General features: G+C 54.8%; 11 protein-coding genes across 11 annotated transcripts; 6 read left to right on the forward strand and 5 right to left on the reverse strand.

Annotated features, from left to right (window-relative positions):
* The first annotated feature begins 313 nt into the window (after positions 1-313).
* V1518DRAFT_458021 (emp24/gp25L/p24 family/GOLD-domain-containing protein) lies at positions 314-1,150 on the forward strand. Its single transcript, XM_066906582.1, has 2 exons — positions 314-564; positions 617-1,150. The coding sequence occupies exons 1-2, from the start codon at positions 346-348 to the stop codon at positions 1,028-1,030; spliced, it is 633 nt and encodes a 210-aa protein (XP_066757128.1). The 5' UTR covers positions 314-345; the 3' UTR covers positions 1,031-1,150.
* V1518DRAFT_423392 (tRNA synthetases class II core domain (F)-domain-containing protein) lies at positions 1,034-2,926 on the reverse strand. The gene is made up of 5 exons (XM_066905680.1): positions 2,698-2,926; positions 2,475-2,647; positions 2,332-2,421; positions 2,164-2,282; positions 1,034-2,113 (listed from the first exon to the last, which is right to left on the reverse strand). The coding sequence occupies exons 1-5, from the start codon at positions 2,795-2,797 to the stop codon at positions 1,117-1,119; spliced, it is 1,479 nt and encodes a 492-aa protein (XP_066757129.1). The 5' UTR covers positions 2,798-2,926; the 3' UTR covers positions 1,034-1,116.
* On the forward strand, positions 2,807-6,311 carry V1518DRAFT_423395 (P-loop containing nucleoside triphosphate hydrolase protein). The gene is made up of 4 exons (XM_066905681.1): positions 2,807-3,170; positions 3,219-5,311; positions 5,359-5,436; positions 5,490-6,311. Exons 1-4 carry the CDS (start codon positions 2,958-2,960, stop codon positions 6,220-6,222), a joined length of 3,117 nt encoding a protein of 1,038 aa, XP_066757130.1. The 5' UTR covers positions 2,807-2,957; the 3' UTR covers positions 6,223-6,311.
* V1518DRAFT_137417 (uncharacterized protein) lies at positions 6,249-7,431 on the reverse strand (the record flags this gene model as incomplete). Its single annotated transcript, XM_066900740.1, has 2 exons — positions 6,249-7,328; positions 7,388-7,431. Coding segments are annotated over 2 exons (1,098 nt in total), but the record flags the coding sequence as incomplete, so codon positions are not given.
* Positions 7,432-7,510: 79 nt separating this feature from the next.
* Positions 7,511-9,771, reverse strand: V1518DRAFT_423402 (heat shock protein 70 family). Its single transcript, XM_066905682.1, has 3 exons — positions 9,691-9,771; positions 9,527-9,635; positions 7,511-9,473 (listed from the first exon to the last, which is right to left on the reverse strand). The coding sequence occupies exons 1-3, from the start codon at positions 9,727-9,729 to the stop codon at positions 7,630-7,632; spliced, it is 1,992 nt and encodes a 663-aa protein (XP_066757132.1). The 5' UTR covers positions 9,730-9,771; the 3' UTR covers positions 7,511-7,629.
* Positions 9,772-9,909: 138 nt separating this feature from the next.
* Positions 9,910-11,744, forward strand: V1518DRAFT_423404 (protein-tyrosine phosphatase-like protein). Its single transcript, XM_066905683.1, is given in 5 exon segments — positions 9,910-10,832; positions 10,885-10,962; positions 10,979-10,982; positions 11,063-11,175; positions 11,230-11,744. The coding sequence occupies 5 exon segments, from the start codon at positions 10,390-10,392 to the stop codon at positions 11,309-11,311; spliced, it is 720 nt and encodes a 239-aa protein (XP_066757133.1). The 5' UTR covers positions 9,910-10,389; the 3' UTR covers positions 11,312-11,744.
* Positions 11,745-11,851: 107 nt separating this feature from the next.
* On the forward strand, positions 11,852-15,089 carry V1518DRAFT_138196 (P-loop containing nucleoside triphosphate hydrolase protein). Its single transcript, XM_066900741.1, has 3 exons — positions 11,852-11,947; positions 12,003-12,058; positions 12,123-15,089. Exon 3 carries the CDS (start codon positions 12,123-12,125, stop codon positions 14,883-14,885), a length of 2,763 nt encoding a protein of 920 aa, XP_066757134.1. The 5' UTR covers positions 11,852-11,947; positions 12,003-12,058; the 3' UTR covers positions 14,886-15,089.
* A 438-nt stretch (positions 15,090-15,527) lies between these two features.
* Positions 15,528-16,466, forward strand: V1518DRAFT_378167 (Extradiol ring-cleavage dioxygenase, class III enzyme, subunit B; the record flags this gene model as incomplete). Its single annotated transcript, XM_066901599.1, has 2 exons — positions 15,528-16,075; positions 16,130-16,466. The coding sequence occupies 2 exons, from the start codon at positions 15,528-15,530 to the stop codon at positions 16,464-16,466; spliced, it is 885 nt and encodes a 294-aa protein (XP_066757135.1).
* V1518DRAFT_423412 (thioredoxin-like protein) lies at positions 16,467-16,976 on the reverse strand. The gene is made up of 2 exons (XM_066905684.1): positions 16,742-16,976; positions 16,467-16,691 (listed from the first exon to the last, which is right to left on the reverse strand). The coding sequence occupies exons 1-2, from the start codon at positions 16,932-16,934 to the stop codon at positions 16,603-16,605; spliced, it is 282 nt and encodes a 93-aa protein (XP_066757136.1). The 5' UTR covers positions 16,935-16,976; the 3' UTR covers positions 16,467-16,602.
* A 169-nt stretch (positions 16,977-17,145) lies between these two features.
* Positions 17,146-18,219, forward strand: V1518DRAFT_423413 (uncharacterized protein). The gene is made up of 6 exons (XM_066905685.1): positions 17,146-17,303; positions 17,369-17,383; positions 17,491-17,563; positions 17,619-17,682; positions 17,775-17,837; positions 17,900-18,219. Exons 1-6 carry the CDS (start codon positions 17,229-17,231, stop codon positions 18,006-18,008), a joined length of 399 nt encoding a protein of 132 aa, XP_066757137.1. The 5' UTR covers positions 17,146-17,228; the 3' UTR covers positions 18,009-18,219.
* On the reverse strand, positions 18,016-19,084 carry V1518DRAFT_435722 (uncharacterized protein). Its single transcript, XM_066906271.1, has 2 exons — positions 18,350-19,084; positions 18,016-18,293 (listed from the first exon to the last, which is right to left on the reverse strand). The coding sequence occupies exons 1-2, from the start codon at positions 19,011-19,013 to the stop codon at positions 18,211-18,213; spliced, it is 747 nt and encodes a 248-aa protein (XP_066757138.1). The 5' UTR covers positions 19,014-19,084; the 3' UTR covers positions 18,016-18,210.
* Between the last annotated feature and the right edge of the window lie 701 nt (positions 19,085-19,785).

Consider the following 19,785-nt stretch of genomic DNA (forward strand, 5'->3'; position numbering starts at 1 on the left):
TGTGTTGGAATAGTGGAAGAGAAAGAGGGAAGGGTAGGACGTGGTGGAGGCTATATACTAGACAAGTCTCACAGTTTGAACGTGTGGTTACACGCGTCTACGCCTCTACTCTCATGATACTCTGCGGCTTCCTTTGTAAAACCTGAGTCACGACTGAATTTTCGGGCTTTCTTGCCGGATCTCTCGATAAACACAAAAAAATAGTGTAGACGCGTGTATATATGCTTAAATCCCATTGTACGCGCAAAGGGGTTCGTGTGATATTAATAATTCGCCTCGATTTGGACACGCCTCACGCCCTCAACCTGTCCCTGTTCTACCTCCCTCCAACACAATCCCATAGCAATGGTATCCTTCAGCCTCGTCCGCAGCACATTGGCGGCCTGCGTCGCGCTTGTGGCGCTGATTGCGTCAACGGCAGACGCTCACAATGTCAAGCTCGCGGCGCAGGGCCGCGAGTGCTTCTTCGAGGACCTGCGCAAGGGCGACGTCATGACAGTGACCTACCAGGTCGGCGACCACGACGCGCAGGGTAGCTCGGGTACTTCCGGGATAGATTTCTGGGTACGTGTGTGATGGACATTGTGGGGAAATGATATGATGCTGACATTTGCAGATGAACGACCCGCGCAACACGGTGTTGAAAGCCGAGCGCGACGTGAATCATGGCGAGTTCACCTTCAGCGCGCAATTCCCGGGGCGGTACACGTACTGCTTCTCCAACGAGGCGTCTGGCTTTGTGAGCAAAGAAGTCGGCTTCAATGTGCACGGCGTTGTCTACGTCGACGCCGCCGAGGCGCCGGCCGACCCGCTTGCGGCAGAGATCCACGGCCTGTCCATGCTCGTCGGACAGGTCAAGGACGAGCTTGAGTATCTCCTAATTCGCGAGCGCATGCATCGGAATACAGCGGAGTCAACGAATGCGAGAGTAAAGTGGTGGAGTTTGTTCCAGATAGGTGTCGTCGCGGGAAGTGGCGTCTTCCAGGTGTATTATCTCAAGCGGTTCTTCGAGGTTAAGTCGGTCGTTTAGACAACCTCATGTACTATAGATTAATAAAGCCGTGGCATGTAATTTATTGGGTAAGACAAAAGCAACGAGATCTCATATAATACAGTCTATACAAGGTCCTCGTCCAGACGTACGGCGGGATTGTTTTCGATGAAGTCGAGGTTGACCTTGTGTCCGACGAGCTCGCGGATGTTTGACAGCTTGTACTTGATCATTGTCGGCCGCTCGAGCGAGAGTCCGAAGCCGTGCACGCGCAAATCCTTGGGCAGGCCCATCGATTCCAGCATCTCCGGGCGGAACATTCCCGAGTTGCCGATTTCGATCCACTTGTTGAGCCCAGCGTGCCACGAGAAAATCTCCATCGACGGCTCTGTATACGGGTTGTACGCCGGCTTGAAGCGAAGTTTGTTCACACCCATACGTTTGAAGAAACGATCCATGAATCCGATCAGGTCACCCAACGTGAGATCGTAGTCCGCGATAACACCCTCGATTTGGTGAAACTCAGCCAGATGGGTTGCGTCGACGGCCTCGTTTCGGAATACTCTGTCAATCGAGAAGAAGCGTGCTGGACCCGGGTTCTCCGCGAGCTTATGCAGAACATGAGTCGACACGGCTGTAGTGTGTGTGCGCAGCACGAGACGCAGCGACTCGTCTGCATTCCACGGGTACCGGTAACCAATCGAGCCGTACTTGCCCTTCTCATGCACCTCGTGCACATTCTTCCAGTACTCCTTGTCTGCCGGTGGATCGGCCTTGATCGGATCCTTGATGTAGAACGTGTCCTGCAGATCACGCGCCGGGTGTTGCTGCGGCACGAAGAGGGTATCGAAGTTCCAGAATCCGGACTCGACGAACTTGTTGGTCGCCATTTCGGTGAAGCCCATGGCAAAGAAGATCTGTCGGAACTCTTCCCGCACTTTGTTTAGCGGGTGCAATGCGCCGGAGCGCGTGGGCGCGCCCTCTGCGTTGAAATTGTACGGCTTGAACGACATGTCCTTCCATGCGCCATTCAGGAGCATCTCCGGCGTTAGATCTGTCTCGAGCTTCTTAATCTCTAGTGCAAACTCGGAACCCTTTTCTACCTTGTATGAGAGCAGTTTTCTGGTCTTGTTAGTGCCATATTTGAATGTGCCCTACATGGGGTAACGCACCCCTTGATAACAAGCTTCCGTTTCCGCAGCTCTGCAAGCTCTTTCGCGTCGCCTAATGTGCCAGTGGTCTTGATAGTCTTAAGGTCTTTGGCGGTAGCGTCCGCTGGCTTCTCGCTGACCTGCACGACATTAGTTCGGTACGACTGGGAAGATAGACGATGCACGCACGTTTGAAACCAGCTTATCACCTTCTTTCTTCACCCATCCGTTCTTGAACGCACGCAGCTGTCCCAGCTTTCCCGCCGCTCCTAGAACTTTCTGCATTGTCATTAGCATACTGGATACAGCACAACTGTGTCGATGTTACATACCCCAACATCGGCTAGCTTGAGACCGTCGAGGCTCTTTGTGACTTCGTCGAGCAGTCGGATTTCGTGCGAACCCTTCTCGACGATCTCGTCCGCCTCAGGAGTGAGCGTCCAAAAGTCGACCTCGATAGACGCGAACTTGACCATTGAACGTGACGCGAGGGAGCTTAGAGCGCCTGTCTATGTTAGCAATTGCAATGTGGGAGGTGTTACCCGCAGAGCATACCCTGCAGCACATTGGGGTCCACGCCAGCAAAGGAGACTGCGGTGTCGTCAATCGGCGCAACGCTGAGCGCCTGGAGAATGGCGAGCTGTAGTTCGGCCATGGCTTTTGTAATTGCGGGAGACGAGAAAGTAAGCGAAGCCGTGAAGAGTCACTCAAACTGAACTCTGAGAAGTTCGCGGGGTCACGTGGAATCTGGGGCTCATCTTCACCAACGCCAACTTCTCCAGACCAGAGCCGTATCAGCACCTCAGACGGCCAAAATGGCGCCTATATCCGCCGAGAAGCTGCGCAACCTTCAGGCTACGCCGGCGTGCGTACGTAATATCTGTATTCTTGCACATGTCGACCACGGCAAGACCTCGCTCTCGGACTGCCTTCTCGCCTCCAACGGCATCATCTCGCAGAAGATGGCAGGAAAAGTGCGATATCTCGATTCACGCGAAGACGAGCAGGAACGAGGAATCACTATGGAGGTTAGTATTTGTTTTGAGAGTGTGTGAGAATACGCTGACACCGCCGAGTCGAGTGCGATATCGCTCTACTTCAAGATACTACAGCACAACTCTGCCGATGGCACAAGCGACCTGAGAGAATACCTCATCAACTTGATAGACTCGCCCGGCCACATCGACTTTTCTTCTGAAGTCTCCACCGCCTCGCGTCTTTGCGACGGCGCGCTGGTCCTCGTAGACGCCGTCGAAGGCGTCTGCTCTCAGACCGTCACAGTCCTGCGACAAGCCTACCTCGAACACATCAAACCGGTCCTTGTGATCAACAAAGTCGACAGACTTGTCACCGAACTACAACTCACGCCGCTTGAAGCGTATACGCATATGTCTAAGGTGCTCGAGAAGGTCAATGCCGTCGTAGGCTCCTTCTTCGCGAGTGAGCGCATGGAGCAAGATGTATCTGACGATCTCTACACCGAGATGGACGACGAACACCTCTACTTTGCACCAGAATCGAATAACGTCATTTTCGCATCTGCCATCGATGGCTGGGGCTTCACCGTTCAACAGTTTGCTGTCATCTATGAGAAAAAACTGGGCATGAAGCGTGCTGCTCTCGAAAAAGTGCTTTGGGGCGACTACTATTTCGACCCGAAAACCAAAAAAGTTCTCACCTCGAAGTCACTGAAAGGCCGCAACCTGAAACCGATCTTTGTTCAGTTCGTCCTAGACAATATCTGGGCCGTGTACGATTGCACAGTCATGAATCGTGACCTCGAGAAGACCGACAAAGTCGTAAAGGCGTTGAACGTGAAAATCCTTCCCCGCGATCTCCGCTCAAAAGACACGCGGTCACTACTCACCACGATATTCAACCAATGGCTTCCTCTCTCCTCCGCCGTACTCGTCACGGTCGTCAACCAGATTCCAGCACCGGTCACCGCTCAACGAGGGCGCATCCCCGCGATCCTTGACTCCGCCCCCGGCGGCGACATGATAGATCCCGCGATCAGGGAAGCAATGCTCGCCTGCGACGCGTCTGGCCCGGTGTCAGCGTTTGTCTCAAAAATGATCGCAATTCCAGAAAACGACTTGCCGAAACACAAGCGTGGTGCCGGCGCAGCCACTGACGCAGAGGCCATTGGCGACATCCGAGAACGTGTACGCGAGGCGCGTGAGGCAGCGAGTAAAGCACGGGCGGAGGCATTGGAGAAAGAAGGCGGCGATCCGGTTGCACCACCAACCTCCGCATCGCTTGCGGATATGCTCGCGCAACTTGATATGACCGAGAAGGAAAAAGTGCAGCACAAGGAAGTTATGATTGGTTTTGCACGACTTTACAGCGGTACGTTGTCCGTCGGCCAGGAAATTTACGTTCTCGGTCCGAAATACAACCCCTTGTTCCCGGACAGATACGTGTCCAAGTGCGCAATCACGGATCTATACCTCCTCATGGGACGTGAACTTCTTCCTCTTGACACTGTCCCCTCTGGCAACGTCGTCGGCATCGGTGGCCTCGATGGCGTTGTTCTCAAAAGCGCAACACTTTTCTCAACGCCCGGCGGCGTCAACCTCGCAGGCGTTAACTTATCCTCTGCGCCCATCGTCCGCGTCGCCCTCGAACCAGAACGCCCAAGCGAACTCCCTGAACTCGAACGCGGTCTACGTCTACTCAACCAAGCGGACCCATGTGTGCAGATCGTACTCCAGGAAAACGGCGAACATGTCATTCTCACCGCCGGCGAACTCCACCTTGAACGCTGTCTTAAAGATCTACGCGAACGTTTCGCGGGTGTAGAGATACACGCGTCCGAACCGATCGTGCCATACCGCGAGTCCATTGTGCGCATCGCGGAGATGAATCCGCCAAAGAACAGCGAGTTACCGCGGGGCACGTCTGTAGTCTCCGTCGCAGGCGCGCAAGTCGCCGTTCGCTTGTCCGTGCGGCCGTTGCCAGCTGCTGTAACGGATTTTTTGGTGTCATATGCAGGCGCGATCCAGGCGCTTCTAAGACGAGGAGTCGCTGAAGTTGTGGTGGAGGAAGAGGACGGTGAGTCGTTTGCAGCGACAAAATTGTTGACGCTGGACGAGCTGCGCGAGAGATTGACAGAGGAGTTTGCGACCGCGGAATATGCCAAGGAGGTGTGGGCCGGCGTAGTTGATAAGTACGTTATGGCGCTCTGTGAGATGTGGACGTGCTAACTGGATACAGGATTTGTGTGTTTGGTCCGAAATACGTTGGCCCGAACGTGCTAATCGACGCTACACCGGATAGTATTCTACGACATACGTACGGCTCCTTGCTTCGCCTTTCATCTAGTTGTTTGCTAATCGCCACCACAGTCTCTCGAAAAAGGAGGAACCAAACAGATCACAGGTTAATGAGAGCATTTTCACTGCATTTCAGTTCGCCACCGGTGCAGGCCCATTATGCGCAGAGCCGATGCAGGGTGTTGCCGTATTTATCGAGAACATCGAAGTCCATCCCACTCCTGTATCCGCCGCGCCTACCGTCGACTCAGAGAACGAACAACCGGCGCCGGACACTCTCACCTCCCCTCCAAGCACGGTGCAACTGGTAACCCGCTCGTCGGGTCAAATCATTACCGCAACGCGCGACGCGATTCGTGCCGGCTTTTTAGACTGGTCACCGCGTTTGCTACTCGCAATGTACTCCGTCGAGATCCAAGCTCCCGCCGATGTGCTCGGTCGCGTATATGGCGTGATCGCGCGCCGACGTGGACGAGTTGCGTCCGAGGAGATGAAAGAAGGTACACCCTTTTTCAGCATCCATGCGATCATCCCTGTTGTCGAATCATTTGGGTTTTCCGAGGACATTCGAAAACGGTCTTCTGGCGCCGCGAGTCCACAGCTGATCTTTGCTGGATTTGAGATGTTGGATGAGGACCCATTCTGGGTACCAACCACGGAAGAAGAGCTTGAGGAGTTGGGCGAGACGGCTGATAAGGAGAACATTGCGAAGAAGTACATGGACGCGGTAAGGCGGCGAAAGGGTCTGTTTGTTGAGGAGAAGTTGATCAAAAATGCGGAAAAGCAGAGGACGTTGAAGAAGTGAGCTCTTGCACATATATCGGCGCATTTTTTACTGTATATAGAAAAGTTGTAGTCTACTTTGCCTCGAAATCAATACCATCGTTGGCGCGTAATCCCTGCGAGGCAGAGATCCAGCCGATGATCCCGCTATCTGTAGCCTCTTCCTCATGAACCTCCACACCAGCACCCGGCCCATCTCCACTCCCAGCATCGCTGCCAGAGTCAGAATCATCCAAGCCAGGTCCAAAGAGATCTCGTAACTTCTCTGACATCGCAGCCTTGGCAACGGATGTAGAGTTTGTACGGCGGAGACGGCGGAGGACGAGGTAGAATTCTTTGCCGTTGATGTCATAGCCTGTGTATGTCGTTTGCATCTGCGGTTTCACATCTTCGTCCTCGTCCTCAGATTTTTCCTCTTCCTCATCGGCGGCTGAATCTGTGGGTTTCGACATATCTTCGGCATATTCACCCCCATCGGAATCCGGTATCTCTAAAACCTCCCTAACACCCCACCCCTCTCCCTGACCCTGCTCGTCTTGAATCTCAATAATCCCTTTCCTCCTCTTACCTCCTCCCCTCTCCCCACCCCCTTCCCTGCCCCTCTTCCACTTCCGCTTCACGCTCGCCTTCATCTCCTTCACTAAGAGCGTACTACTCCGTCCCGAATTCTGCGTCAGGAAAACCGCACACTCCCATCCGTCCACGCCAGCGTGGACGGCAAGATCGCCGATTCCCGCTTTTCCTATCGCGCCGTATCGTAATTCTGTAGTAGTCGCCGTTGTAGATGGTAGCAGCACAGGAGCACCAGCTTCACTTGCAGCAGAGCCGACGCTATCGAGTGTGGTCTGTCGTTTGCGTGTGCCATCCGCGCCGTCGCCAGCGGCGCTACTGCCATTATGCGCGACCGCTCTTGCGAGTGAAACACCCTTCTCGTACCGTTGCTCGCGTAGTCGGCGGTATACAAGTGGTTTTATCGCCGTGATCACCGCATGTAGTCGCGACGAGCCAGACGATGCGGGGACATCGGCGGGGGTAGCGGAGGTGCCGGTGAAGAAGGAGAGGTCGTCGCGGTCGATCCAGACGCGCACGACGATTGTGTGGCGACGGGTCACGCGTAAGAAGCGCCGGCTATTTAGACATTAGTGGACACTCGTGTTGAAAGAGACGGAATAGCACACATCACCGGCATTGGAAATGCAATTGGAGTGCTGTGTGGTTGGATTTTGGCTGCGGACTTCAACGCAATAACACTTGGGAACGTGCTTGTACGTACATCCAAACTGAGTACCAAGTCTACAACCGAAAAATTGAATCCAATGACTTTTTATAAGTTTGTAATATGCTATTATTCTTAAAAAGGGGTTGTATTATACACAAATGATCCGGCTATGTACGCTTTTGTTTTGTTTTGTTTGTTTGGAATAACCAATTACTCCTTCTTCTCCTCCTCGTCCGGTTTGCTGCTGGCGCTGCTGTTCTCCTGCTCCTGCTTTTTCTTGTAGACCATCTCGAACAGCTTCAGCGAAGCGTTCTGAACCTCGTCGGACTTCTCCTTCAGCTCAGTGGCAGGAACCTCTTCGCCGGACTGAGCGCGGGCAACAAGCTCGCGCAGGGAGGTAATAAGGCCCTTGAGCTTCTCAGCTTCTTCTTTGTCGATCTGGGCCTCGAAGTCCTTCATGGCACTCTCGGTGTCGTTAGCAATGCTATCGGCGCGGTTAGCCGCGTCAATCGCCTCTCGCCGTTCCTTATCCTGTTCTCTGAACTTCTCGGCGTCGTTGACCATGTTCTCAATCTCGGCGTCGGAGAGACCAGATGAGCCCGCAACAGTGATCGACGAATCCTTGTTGGTGGCCTTGTCGCGAGCAGTAACGTTGATGATACCGTCGGCGTCGATATCGAAGATAACCTCGATCTGAGGAACACCCTTGGGCGCCGGGGGAATGCCGGAGAGGGTGAAATTGCCGATAAGCTTGTTGTCGCGAACGAGCTCACGCTCGCCCTGGAAGACACGGATCTCAACAGAGGTCTGGCCGGAGGCGGCGGTAGAGAAGACCTGACTCTTCTTTGTAGGAATGGTGGTGTTCCGGGTGATGAGACGCGTAAAGACACCACCAAGGGTCTCGATGCCGAGGGAGAGAGGAGTGACGTCGAGGAGGAGAATGTCCATGACCTCGCCCGAGAGAACACCACCCTGGATGGCGGCACCGATGGCGACAGCCTCATCGGGGTTGACGGACTTGACGGGCTCCTTGTTGAAAATCTGCTTGACGGTGTCGGTGACCTTGGGCATGCGAGTCATACCACCAACGAGGATGACCTCATCGATCTGGGACGCGCTCAGGCCGGCATCCTTGAGCGCCTTCTTGACGGGCTCAACGGTGCGCTTGATGAGCGGGTCGACGTAGTTCTCAAACTGTGCACGGGTGAGCTTTGTGTTGATGTGCTTGGGGCCGGTGGCGTCAGCGGTGATGAAAGGGAGGTTGATCTCTGTAGAGACGGTAGAGGAAAGCTCGATTTTAGCCTTCTCAGCTGCCTCGCGGATACGCTGGATAGCCATGCGGTCGTCCTGGAGGTCAAGACCGCTCTCCTTCTTGAACTGCTCGACAAGCTGGCGGACGAGGACAATATCGAAATCCTCACCGCCGAGATGGGTGTCACCGTTGGTAGACTTCACCTCGAAGACACCACCCTGGATCTCAAGGATGGAGATATCGAAAGTACCACCGCCGAGATCGAAGACGGCGACGACACGGTCGGCCTCCTTCTCGAGGCCATAGGCGAGGGCGGCAGCCGTAGGCTCGTTGACGACACGAAGGACGTTAAGGCCTCCGATCTGGCCAGCGTCCTTGGTGGCCTGTCGCTGGGCGTCGTTAAAGTATGCGGGGACGGTGACGACTGCGTTCTTAACCGGCTTGCCGAGGTAGCTCTCGGCGGTCTCCTTCATCTTGTTGAGGACGAAGCCACCGATCTGGGAGGGAGAGTACTTCTCGCCACGAGCTTCAACCCAGGCATCGCCGTTACTGTGCTTGATGATCTTGTACGGGACCTGTTTGATGTCCTTCTGAACCTCGGCATCCTCGAACCGCCGGCCAATGAGACGCTTTGTGGCGAAAAGTGTGTTCTCGGGATTAACGACGGCCTGCCGCTTAGCGGGGACACCGACTAGTCGCTCGCCGTCCTTTGTGAATGCGACGACGGAGGGGGTAGTCCGGGCACCCTCGCTATTCTCGAGCACCTTAGCAACCTTGCCCTCCATGAGAGCGACGGCGGAGTCTAAGAGATTAGGGTGAGCGCATGATGATGTGCGGTACACACTTGGAACATACTGGTCGTGCCAAGATCAATGCCGATGACAGTGCCCTGGACCTTGCCGTTCGAGTTAAACCGAACATTACGGGTAGAGGCGAGGGCGCTCCGGACGGGGAAAGCACCGGACTAGAGAAGTTAGCGGAGGAAGACAAAACAAGAACCGGCAGGATCAAAGACATACGGCACGGAGGGAGGAGCGGGCCAGTCTGGAAGCCAACATTGCGGAGAGGAAAGGAGTCTAGAGGGAGTCTAGTTTAGGAGGCGGTGGAAGCAAATGTTGAAGAGCGGGAAGACGCAGAATAAATTTTCAGTGCACGCGAGCGGCGTTACCCGGCCGTGGAAGTTCCTGGAACGACGTCACCGCTGCACTCACTTTATGTGGAGTTTGTAACTGTAAGTGCGCATGCCATGCTGCGATTACTCCATAAACCCTCACCGCGTGACTCCGGATCCGCGGCAGAACCGGAAGGCTGCCGTTTCCTCAAGAAGTGTGCCGAACGTGCTGGAACGCACGACCCACAGTGGCCGCAGTGGCGCCGTCAATGCGCCTATAACTACGAGACCGGGGAGTGCGCGGACTCAGTGCGGGAGCGACGTGCTTGCTGAGACGGGGTGGTGAAGTGCGGGGCGGACTCGGAGGAGCGTGTTCACATGTCCCCGGGGCGGCCACTCAAGAGGACAAGAAAGTCAGGTTACAGATCCGCACTGTTGCACAGCCATATGCACTTTCGTTGAAACAATTCCGAATCATGCAATTTTGCTGGTAGAGGCTCCGTATATACAGACTAGAGTCAACTGCGTATGTCTTTGTAAATACGCTCTTCCGCGGTCAACATCTTCCCCAGACGCCACTCCTCTATCTTCTCTAGCCACCGCCAAAATGCCCGGCTTCTCCGCGTCCATGGACCGCGCGTTCACGCCGGGCCTCCCTCGTACCCCCGTCCGCCCGTTCTACTTCTCCGACCCGGCCGTCTTCCAGGGTTGGCAGTACGAATCTCGCCGCGTCGCCCAGCTTATCGACACCAACCTCTGGCTGGGTCCCATGAGCTCGGCCAAGGACGAGGAGTTCCTTACTAGCAACAAAATCAAGCGCGTCCTAGCTGTCACACATCCCCGGACCTGGGACATCATGAAGCGCTCGCCGAGCTGCGAATACAGCGCATTGCTAGTCGCCGGGACAGATGGGCTCGTCAATATCTTTTCCCAGGCGCGGCTACTGATCGAGGACACAAAAGACAATGACGGCGCGGTTCTGGTCTGCTGCGAGACCGGCAACGAGAAGGCCGCTGCCGTCGTCGCTGCATATCTTATGGATACCTACAAGTGAGTTTGTTCTCATCTTGCCGTCTGGTGTGCCCGTGTTAATATCTTTCAGCTGGACGGTCGTCGCCGCCGTACAGCATGTGCAATCCCGGAGGTTGTCAATCGCACTCGACAATAGCATGAAATACCATGTACGTCTTCTCTCTTCTATCTTTCATGCACACTGTTAACTCCATACAGCTACAAGTATGCATTTAGTCGTCTGCCATTCACTCTTCTGCTGACAATCGCAGACATACGAGACGCTATGTCAAGCCCGAAGTGATGTCTCCTCAAGCACAGCCAGTACATCTCATCGACGGACAATCGATGATCTCTACGACGACGATGATGAGACCGCCGAGTACGTCCCTCATTATCTCTTTCTACCGCCGTCCTCCGCATGCTAACCACCCAGAGCGATGGATCTAAACCGCGGCGGTATTGCGCCGTTCAACGACAACGACAACGACAGCGAGGTCGAAGCCATGACGCAGTAGCCGCCTTCGTAGTCTCGTTCATTGATGCCTTACATTAACAAAACATGCATGCTTGGGTTTCCGGGTTTCTGATTTTGCTTCGTGCAACGGCGTACACTTTATCGGCGTAATCATTTCTTTCCGTCTTTTCAGTCATGATCCGTAATTTAGTCCAAATGCATTTGTCTGGGGGTTCTCTTGAACAATGTACTGCATATGCGTTGTACGTGAAGTGCGACATGACTGTCACGGTTCTCCCACTTGCGCACCGGCAAGCGAAAAAATTGTCCCTCCGCCACCACACTCTTCACCGTCCCGTTTCCTACACTCTCTATCTATACCCCTAGCACCCTTCTACTATGGGTAAAAAGTATGCTTCGTCACTGCTGCTCAAATCACATCTCCTTTAGCTAATGCTAACCGGCTGCCAGGGACAAAAAGTCCAAGAAGGACGACTACTGGGACACCGCGTTCGAAGACGACCAGGAGGCCGTTGCCGACGCTCCCGCGGTCCCCGTGCCCGCCGCTGCGCTGACAGAGGAGCCAGACGAAGCTCCCGAATCTGAATCAACCAACCCCACCGCCACAGCTGCGGAAGCTAACAACGATGCCGCCGATAGCGATAAAGACGATGCGGGACCTACGGTCCAGATAAAGGTACGATCGCATCTCCCTTATACCGTGATTATTCGTATTCTAAATATCAAAACAGAGCAAAAAAGAGAAAGAACGCGAGAAGAAGGAGAAGGAGAAGCTCCGCAAGAAGCAGCAGGTACGTCGTCGCGCTGACACCGCCACCTCTCGCCATCCACCTCGTTAACATGATCTTCAGATGGAGCGGAAAAAGGCAGGTGGTGCCTCCGCCCCCACCGAGCCTGCCCCCGCCGTCAAGGCAACTCCAGTCGCTGCCACTGCTGCTGACGTCGAGACTCCAGCTCCCGCCCCGGCGCCGACCGCCGCAAAAAAGGGTGGCAAGGTTGACCCGAAGCAGAAGAAGAAGAATGCCGTGCTTGCTGCGCTAGAGCGCCAGATGGAACAGCAGCGCGCTGCTGAAGAGAGGATCCGATTAGAAGCCGAAGCCGAGCAGCGGCGACAGGAAGAGGAGGCCGCGCGGCTTGCAGAGGAAGAGCGTCTTCGCGAGGAAGCCCGCGCGAAAAAGAAAGAGAAGGAGAAAGCCAAGCGCGAGGAGCTCAAGCGCGAGGGAAAGCTGCTCACAAAGAAGCAGAAGGAGCAGCTTGCGCTGCAGCAGAAGCGCGCGCAACAGTTACGCGAGGCTGGTGGTGTGTTCATCGCTGGCTTCGAGGAGAAGCAGGACGGCGAGAAGAAGAAAAAGGTCGTCTACGGCAACAAGAAAAAAGGCGGCAAGGCTCAGAAGGAGGACGAGGTGTCATCACTGACCAGCTCCGTTGCTGATCTGACTGTCGTTGAGACGCCAAAGGAGGCCACGCCAGAGCCTGTGGCAGAGCCCGCGGCTGAACCAGCTGCGGAATCGTGGGAGAGTGCACTCAAAGATGATTCTGAGAAGGAAGAAGAAGAAGAAGGCGGCGCATCCTGGGAGCAACTTCTCGAATCCGACTCCGAAAGCAACGGCAGCAGCACGCAGAAGACCGAGGTGTCGTCCTCGACTGACAAGCACGATGAAGAAGGATCTGTCGATATCTCCGAGCTCGCGCAGAAAGAAAAGGAACGCGAGACTGCCGCCGCACGCATCGAGAGCGAGCAGAAGCGTCAAGATGCTTCACGGCGGCGCGACAAACGCCATAAGGCGGCGATGGACGCACGCTCAGCCGACAACCTGCGGTCGCCTATCTGCTGTATTCTCGGCCACGTCGACACAGGTAAGACGAAGCTACTTGACAAGGTGCGCCAGACGAACGTACAGGAAGGCGAAGCAGGCGGTATCACGCAGCAGATCGGTGCGACGTATTTCCCTATCGAGGCGATCAAGCAGAAAACTGAGGTGGTCAACAAGGACGGCAAGATGGAATACAAAGTCCCAGGCCTTCTCGTTATTGACACACCTGGTCACGAGTCCTTTACGAACCTGCGCACGCGCGGCTCGTCGCTTTGCAACATCGCGATTCTGGTTATCGACATCATGCACGGCCTCGAGCAGCAGACACTCGAGTCGATCCGTCTGCTGCGGTCGCGCAAGACGCCGTTCATCGTGGCGCTGAATAAAATTGATCGGTTGTACGGCTGGGAGACGATCCCAGACAACGCAGTACAGGATTCGCTCGCCAGACAGAGCAAGGCCGTGCAGCGCGAGTTTGACGACCGCGTGCAAAAGACCAAGCTTGCACTCGCGGAGCAGGGTCTCAACTCTGAGCTGTACTACCGCAACAAAAACGCCGCCCGCAACGTGTCTCTTGTACCCACCTCCGCTGTCACTGGCGAGGGTGTTCCCGACATGCTTAAGCTGCTGATCGAGCTCACGCAGAGTCGTATGAGCGACAAGCTGATGTACCTGTCGGAGCTCGAGTGCACGGTTCTAGAAGTCAAGGTGATCGAGGGACTTGGCACAACAATCGACGTGGTTCTTTCCAACGGTGTGCTGCATGAGGGCGACCGGATCGTGCTCTGCGGCATGAACGGGCCAATCGCGACGAACGTGCGCGCACTACTTACTCCGCAACCGCTACGAGAGATGCGCATTAAGTCTGCGTATGTACATCACAAGGAAGTGAAGGCAGCTCTGGGTGTGAAGATCGCAGCGAACGATCTCGACAAAGCAATTGCTGGTTCGCGACTGCTTCTGGTTGGACCCGACGACGACGAGGAGGACTTGATGGACGACGTCATGTCGGATTTCACGAATCTGCAAAGCTCGCTCGATAAGAGCGGCAAAGGCGTGTGCGTGCAGGCTTCTACGCTGGGTTCGCTTGAGGCTTTGCTAGATTTCTTGAAGCAGATGAAGATTCCCGTGATGGCAATCTCGATCGGTCCGGTCTACAAGCGCGACGTTATGAAGGCCACGACAATGTTGGAACGCGCAAAGGAGTTTGCAGTGATGCTGTGTTTTGATGTCAAGATTGACAAGGAAGCAGAGGAATATGCGGAGCAGCAGGGCATCAAGATCTTTTCCGCCGATATTATCTACCACCTGTTCGACGCGTTTACAAATTACCAGAAGGAGCTGCTTGAGCAGAAGCGCAAGGACACAGCGGCGCAGGCCGTGTTCCCGTGCGTGCTGCATACGATCAAGGTTATCAACAAGCGCAATCCAATGATCATCGGTGTCGACGTTGTCGAGGGCTCCGTGCGCGTGGGTACGCCGATTGCAGTTGTGCGCATCGATCCCGCGACGCAGATGCGGCAGGTGCTACAACTCGGCCGCGTTGTGTCGCTCGAGGTAAATCACAAGGCGTCTGAGATCGTGAAGAAGGGTCAAGCACAGGGTGGTGTTGCGATGCGTTTGGACACGCCGGCGAACCAACCCACCTGGGGTCGGCATGTGGACGAATCGGATGTGCTTTATTCTGAGATCTCGCGCGACTCGATCGACACGTTGAAGGACGCGGCATACAGAGATGACGTGACACGGGAGGAGTGGCTACTGATCCGGCAGCTGAAGAGTGTGTTTAGCATAGCATAGGTGTGTTTTTGTTCTTTGTCTAGTGCTTGAGTTCGTGAGAATTGATACTGGTGAGTTAATTTGAAGGGGATTTCAAAGGGTTGATAAGCGGCGCGGAACGGGAGGTTTCAGGGGTGCGGCGTGTGTAAACGTTAAACGCAATTTGTCATAGCATGCCAGAAATAGCCTTGCGGGGCCATTAGCTGCTGACAGAGGACACTAATTGGTCAAGGATAATAGAGAGGAATGCGGAAAGAAGGATAATGTATGAAGGTAAGTAGAGCGGGGAAAGGTGGGTTGTTTTTGGGAACAGAAAACTGCAGACGCGACGAGAAAGGCGACGACCGGCTTATATAAGAGCCCACCTCCCGCCGCTTCAGCATCCTCCCTCCAAGCTACGCCTGCTCTCTCTAGTTTCACTCGTTGCGGATGCCCGCATCCTCGCCGACACAGCAGGATCCCGCTCATACATCATCTTCTGCCCGGACCTATATACCCGTCGCAACAGTTCCGTCAACGTCAAAGGTGCTGTTCTTCATCGCGGTAGTCGTTTGTGCCACGTCGCTCGTGCTTGGATATTTTCTGCGCGGAAGCGCGGTGCCAGTCTTAAAGGCGACTTCGACGACCACAGGCATCTCATCTGTCACGCAAGCTGTAAGCTCAATGACTAACGCCACCACCACCACCACCATTCCCGTGCGTACACCCGTGTACTTCTTCTCCCACGGCGGTCCGACATTCATGTACGCGGACCAGCCTGGTGCCGAACGTGGCGACCCAGGTGCGTTCAAGATGCTGCGCACAATTGGTGCCGAGATTGTGAACACCATCAAACCCCGCGCCGTCGTTGTGATTTCCGCTCACTGGCAGGCTTCCTCGGGATCAGCACTGTCTCCCGCCGTCGAGGTAAACACAGCGGAAATGACAGACTTGATCTACGATTTCTACGGGTTTCCTCAACACATGTACGAGGAGAAGTATCCGAACATCGGCTCGAAGACGGTGGCGCAGCGGGTTATGTCTTTGCTAGAGCAGGGCGGGATCAGCGCCAAGGCGGTGACGCGCGGGCTAGATCATGGCGTTTGGGTGCCGTTCAAGGTTGCATTTCCAGAGTTTCAGGCGTTGAAAGTACCAATTGTGCAGGTCTCGCTTCTGCGCAGCGAGGACGCGTCAGGACATATTGCGCTTGGAAAGGCGCTTGCTCCGCTGAGGTGAGTTGTGTTGTTGTAATGACAATGCAGAGGACCGAGGCTGATGGTACACAGAGATGAGAACATACTGATCATAGGCTCGGGCATGACGGTGCACAACCTCCGCGAGATGAGGCTCTACTGGAACGGCGTCGCGCCGTACAGCAAAGCCTTCGACGACATGCTCGCGCACGCCGTATGCGAATATACTGGCGCGGACCGCGAGAAGGCACTCGCAGGCCTGATTCGCACTGCCGAGGCGCAGAAGGCGCATCCGACCAAGGAGCACTTGCTACCAATCTACGTCGCAGCCGGCGCTGCATACGAGGACGACGCGTCGCGTGTGTACACTGCGCTGCAGAGATCTCTTGCATGGGGCGAGTACCGGTTCGGGCCTCAGCCGAAAGCGTAGTAGTAGATAAGAATGAACTCCATTATTGTCTAATAGTGACTGTATGGTATATGGTACAAAATGTGCGAGCGGATGGAAGGTCATGAGGCTTGTTGTCTGTAGTGTGTGTGTGGAGGCAGAGATCGTCGCGAAAGTCCTAAGCCGAGAAGACGACCTTCTCGATAGCAGACTCTAGGTCCTTTTCGCTGATGCCGTCCAGCGGGACCTTGACCTCCTTCCCGAACTCTGTACTTATCAGTAATTACGCTCTACTAATACACATCCATACAACTCACCGAACCGGGCGATGAGTAGCGGGGACACGCCAGACGCCTCACGGATCAGAATCGGGGTGTACGGATTGTGCTTCTTCATGACCGGGTAAGCACGCTGGAGGAAGGTGCGGAGGGCGATGCCGGAGGGTGACGACTGGCAAAGGTGAAAGCGAAGCTCCTTGAGCGGCTTGGGGAAGGCGTATTTGGAGGCCATAGCTGCTGTTGGCGTGGGGAAGGCGGTGAAGATGACCGTGTTGAGGACTGAATGATGAGGAACGGCCAATCAGCGAGGCAGGAATATCAGGCAGTGCGCACAACGCGCGGAGTTTGTGGCCTATGTGCAGCGCTACGTGAGCATGGCAGCATGGCATAACCATCGCGCACTTGCGCTGTTCCCCGCGAAACCCTTTCAGCCAAAACTGTGAGTCTTCACCGCTCTGACCCCCCACCTCCACTATCCACCACCCACCACAACCCACCGCTTCTTCCTCGCCTCACACTTCTCGCAATGGCAGCTCGCGGTGTCAATGGACTCCAGCGGTTCATGCAGTCTGAGACCGGTCCGAAGACGATCCACTTCTGGGTGCGTAATGCTCGATCTGTGCTGACTGCGTGCCAGGATGACCATTACTGACTTTTCATATCCAGGCACCCGTCATGAAAGTACGTTCCCACAGCCATGCGTCATGTCGCGTCATATCCGTTTGCGCTGGATGGCGGTATATGAATAGTTTGCGACTATCGTGCAGGTTGACTTACACTCGTCGCAGTGGGCACTCGTCTTTGCTGGCATCAGTGACCTCAATCGACCTGTCGAGACTCTGTCCGGCACGCAGCAGCTGGGTACGTGCATTTTTTCTCTTTCTTGTTTCATCCTACAGCACACTAACCACGTCAGCTCTGTTTGCAACCGGTGCGATCTGGACTCGTTGGTGCCTCATCATCAAGCCGAAGAACTACCTGTATGCCACTCCCGCTCCTGCTGCAGCACCCTCGTCTTTCCTCACCGCCTTTAACCTCTATCGACGTGCTCGTATACTAACAGCCCACGCAGCCTGGCGAGTGTTAATTTCTTCCTTGGCGCCGTCGCCGGCGCGCAGCTCGGCCGCGTCTTCTTGTATGTTCTGTTGCTGTTCTCTCATCTTATCACCATATAGCCGCTAACAAGCCCTCCAACAGGTACAACCGGGCACTAGGCAAGACATACCCAGAAACGTTCCAGGCGCTCTTTGCCTCAAAGACCCCCGGTCCCGTCGCGGTCGCTGCGGCGGAGCCTGCGTCGACTTGATTTACAAGATGTTTGAAGATAGGCATGGCAATGTAATAGAATGGTCTGTGTTGCCGCTGTTTGATGATGTAGGCGACAACCGGTGATAGAATAAGCGGTATTTCGTGCGCGTTACGCGCACTTCGGGGCTACAAACTGGGTGGTTATTGGCTTGAGTGCATGGTGATGTGTTGATTGACTGATCTACATCACCATGCGTCACTCATGACGGTAGCCTCCCTAGCATGCGGTAGTGAATATCGGACGCCTCCGCCATGTCAAACGCCTTCTCGTAGAACTGCGGCACTGCCAACATCCAAAGTTAGCGTCAAATCTCGTTCCAGCAACGCGGAGATACCTACATGTGTAGCCCTTGCTGGACAGGATTGAATGTACGGTGAACAGCTCTGCGGCAGGGTATATCACCGGACCTCCACTGTCGGCGCTGCCATTGCCGCTCCCATCTCCGACACCAGCAATGTTGCTGTATATCGAGCCCCGCGATGACGGCGAGGATGAAGTCGCACTTGAGACAGACCGCCGAAGGATGTGGTCATTGCCGCGCTGCGGAGTGTTGCCGCTATGCCTCGGTGGTCCAGCGTTCACGAGGACGGGCTGACTTGCCTGCCGCCGTAGGTGCGCGCGGTCTTCGCGTGAGGTCGAGGCGGAGGCCGAGGCGGGTAGTAGATGTTGCGGTGATGTGCTGCTCGCCGCGGTCGTTGAAGCATTTCGTCGCTCTTCGTCCTCGCCTTCCTCCTCTTCCGTCGTGGTTGTAGGAGCAAGTGACGACACACCAGACACTACAGTGGATACCGACGCCGCCGACGATGCAATTGAACTCGCCCGTGAAGCCGTGGACGATGCGCGGCTCCTACTATGCGAGTGCCTTGTAGTTGCTGACGATGCCTTTCGCTGCTTTGCAGCGCTTGCTTTTGCCGTAGACGTCGGCGACGCAGGCGATGGATGACCAAAAAACTCGCCCGCGCCAAGAGAGACGTAGGGGAAGAATGTTGAGTGCTCTGCCATGCTGTCTTGGAGTGCGACTGGCGGATGGCGATGGTGGAGCGGATCGATGCTTGAAGACTGCCAGCCAGGAACCATGGAACTCCCAGCCGAACTCCCAACAGCAGCAATACACCAGACTTACGCCTATGCCATACTGGGTGGGGAGACACAGCAGGAAGAGGACATCTTCCTTGCTAGTAATTTCAGTCTACACCGCCACTCACATCAAAACGCCATCCTGTGAATACTTTATATAACAAAGATGGCTGCCTGATGCTATGGCGTGCCATGATTTGACAGCAGAATTGAGTTATGGTAATGTAGTTTATCCATACTTCCACACGCAATTCTCTCAGTCTTGCGTCATACTGTTATCTTGCATCAGCTCCTAATAAAATCACGGCCAGGTAGATATTTGTCTTGGACCACAAGCCACTCAGGAGGTACGTGCTATGAACTACTTAGTATGGAGTGGGGACTGACTTTTTATGTTGGAGAGCTCTTGCTTGCTGTGCTGATCTGCACTCCCGTGATTTATCATATGGTAAGTCAATGACTTGTACAAAAATTCTTTGCCTACCATCGCTGTGCAGCACTCTCATCACTTCTGGGGCAGAATAGCTCACATCAGCTACACTGTTGCACTGCACTATTAAGGACTTTTAATGTCAGGTCAGTCATCTATGATAACCGCACAATTTGCTACTTACAACTGCAGCACTAACATCGTGGCAATGGACGCATTATTAGTTAACCCCCAGGTTTCTCATTAACCTAAGCTGCATACTGAATC

Source organism: Limtongia smithiae, assembly GCF_038497785.1.
Source record: "Limtongia smithiae strain NRRL Y-17922 unplaced genomic scaffold V1518scaffold_17, whole genome shotgun sequence".
Lineage (NCBI taxonomy): Eukaryota > Fungi > Ascomycota > Lipomycetes > Lipomycetales > Lipomycetaceae > Limtongia > Limtongia smithiae.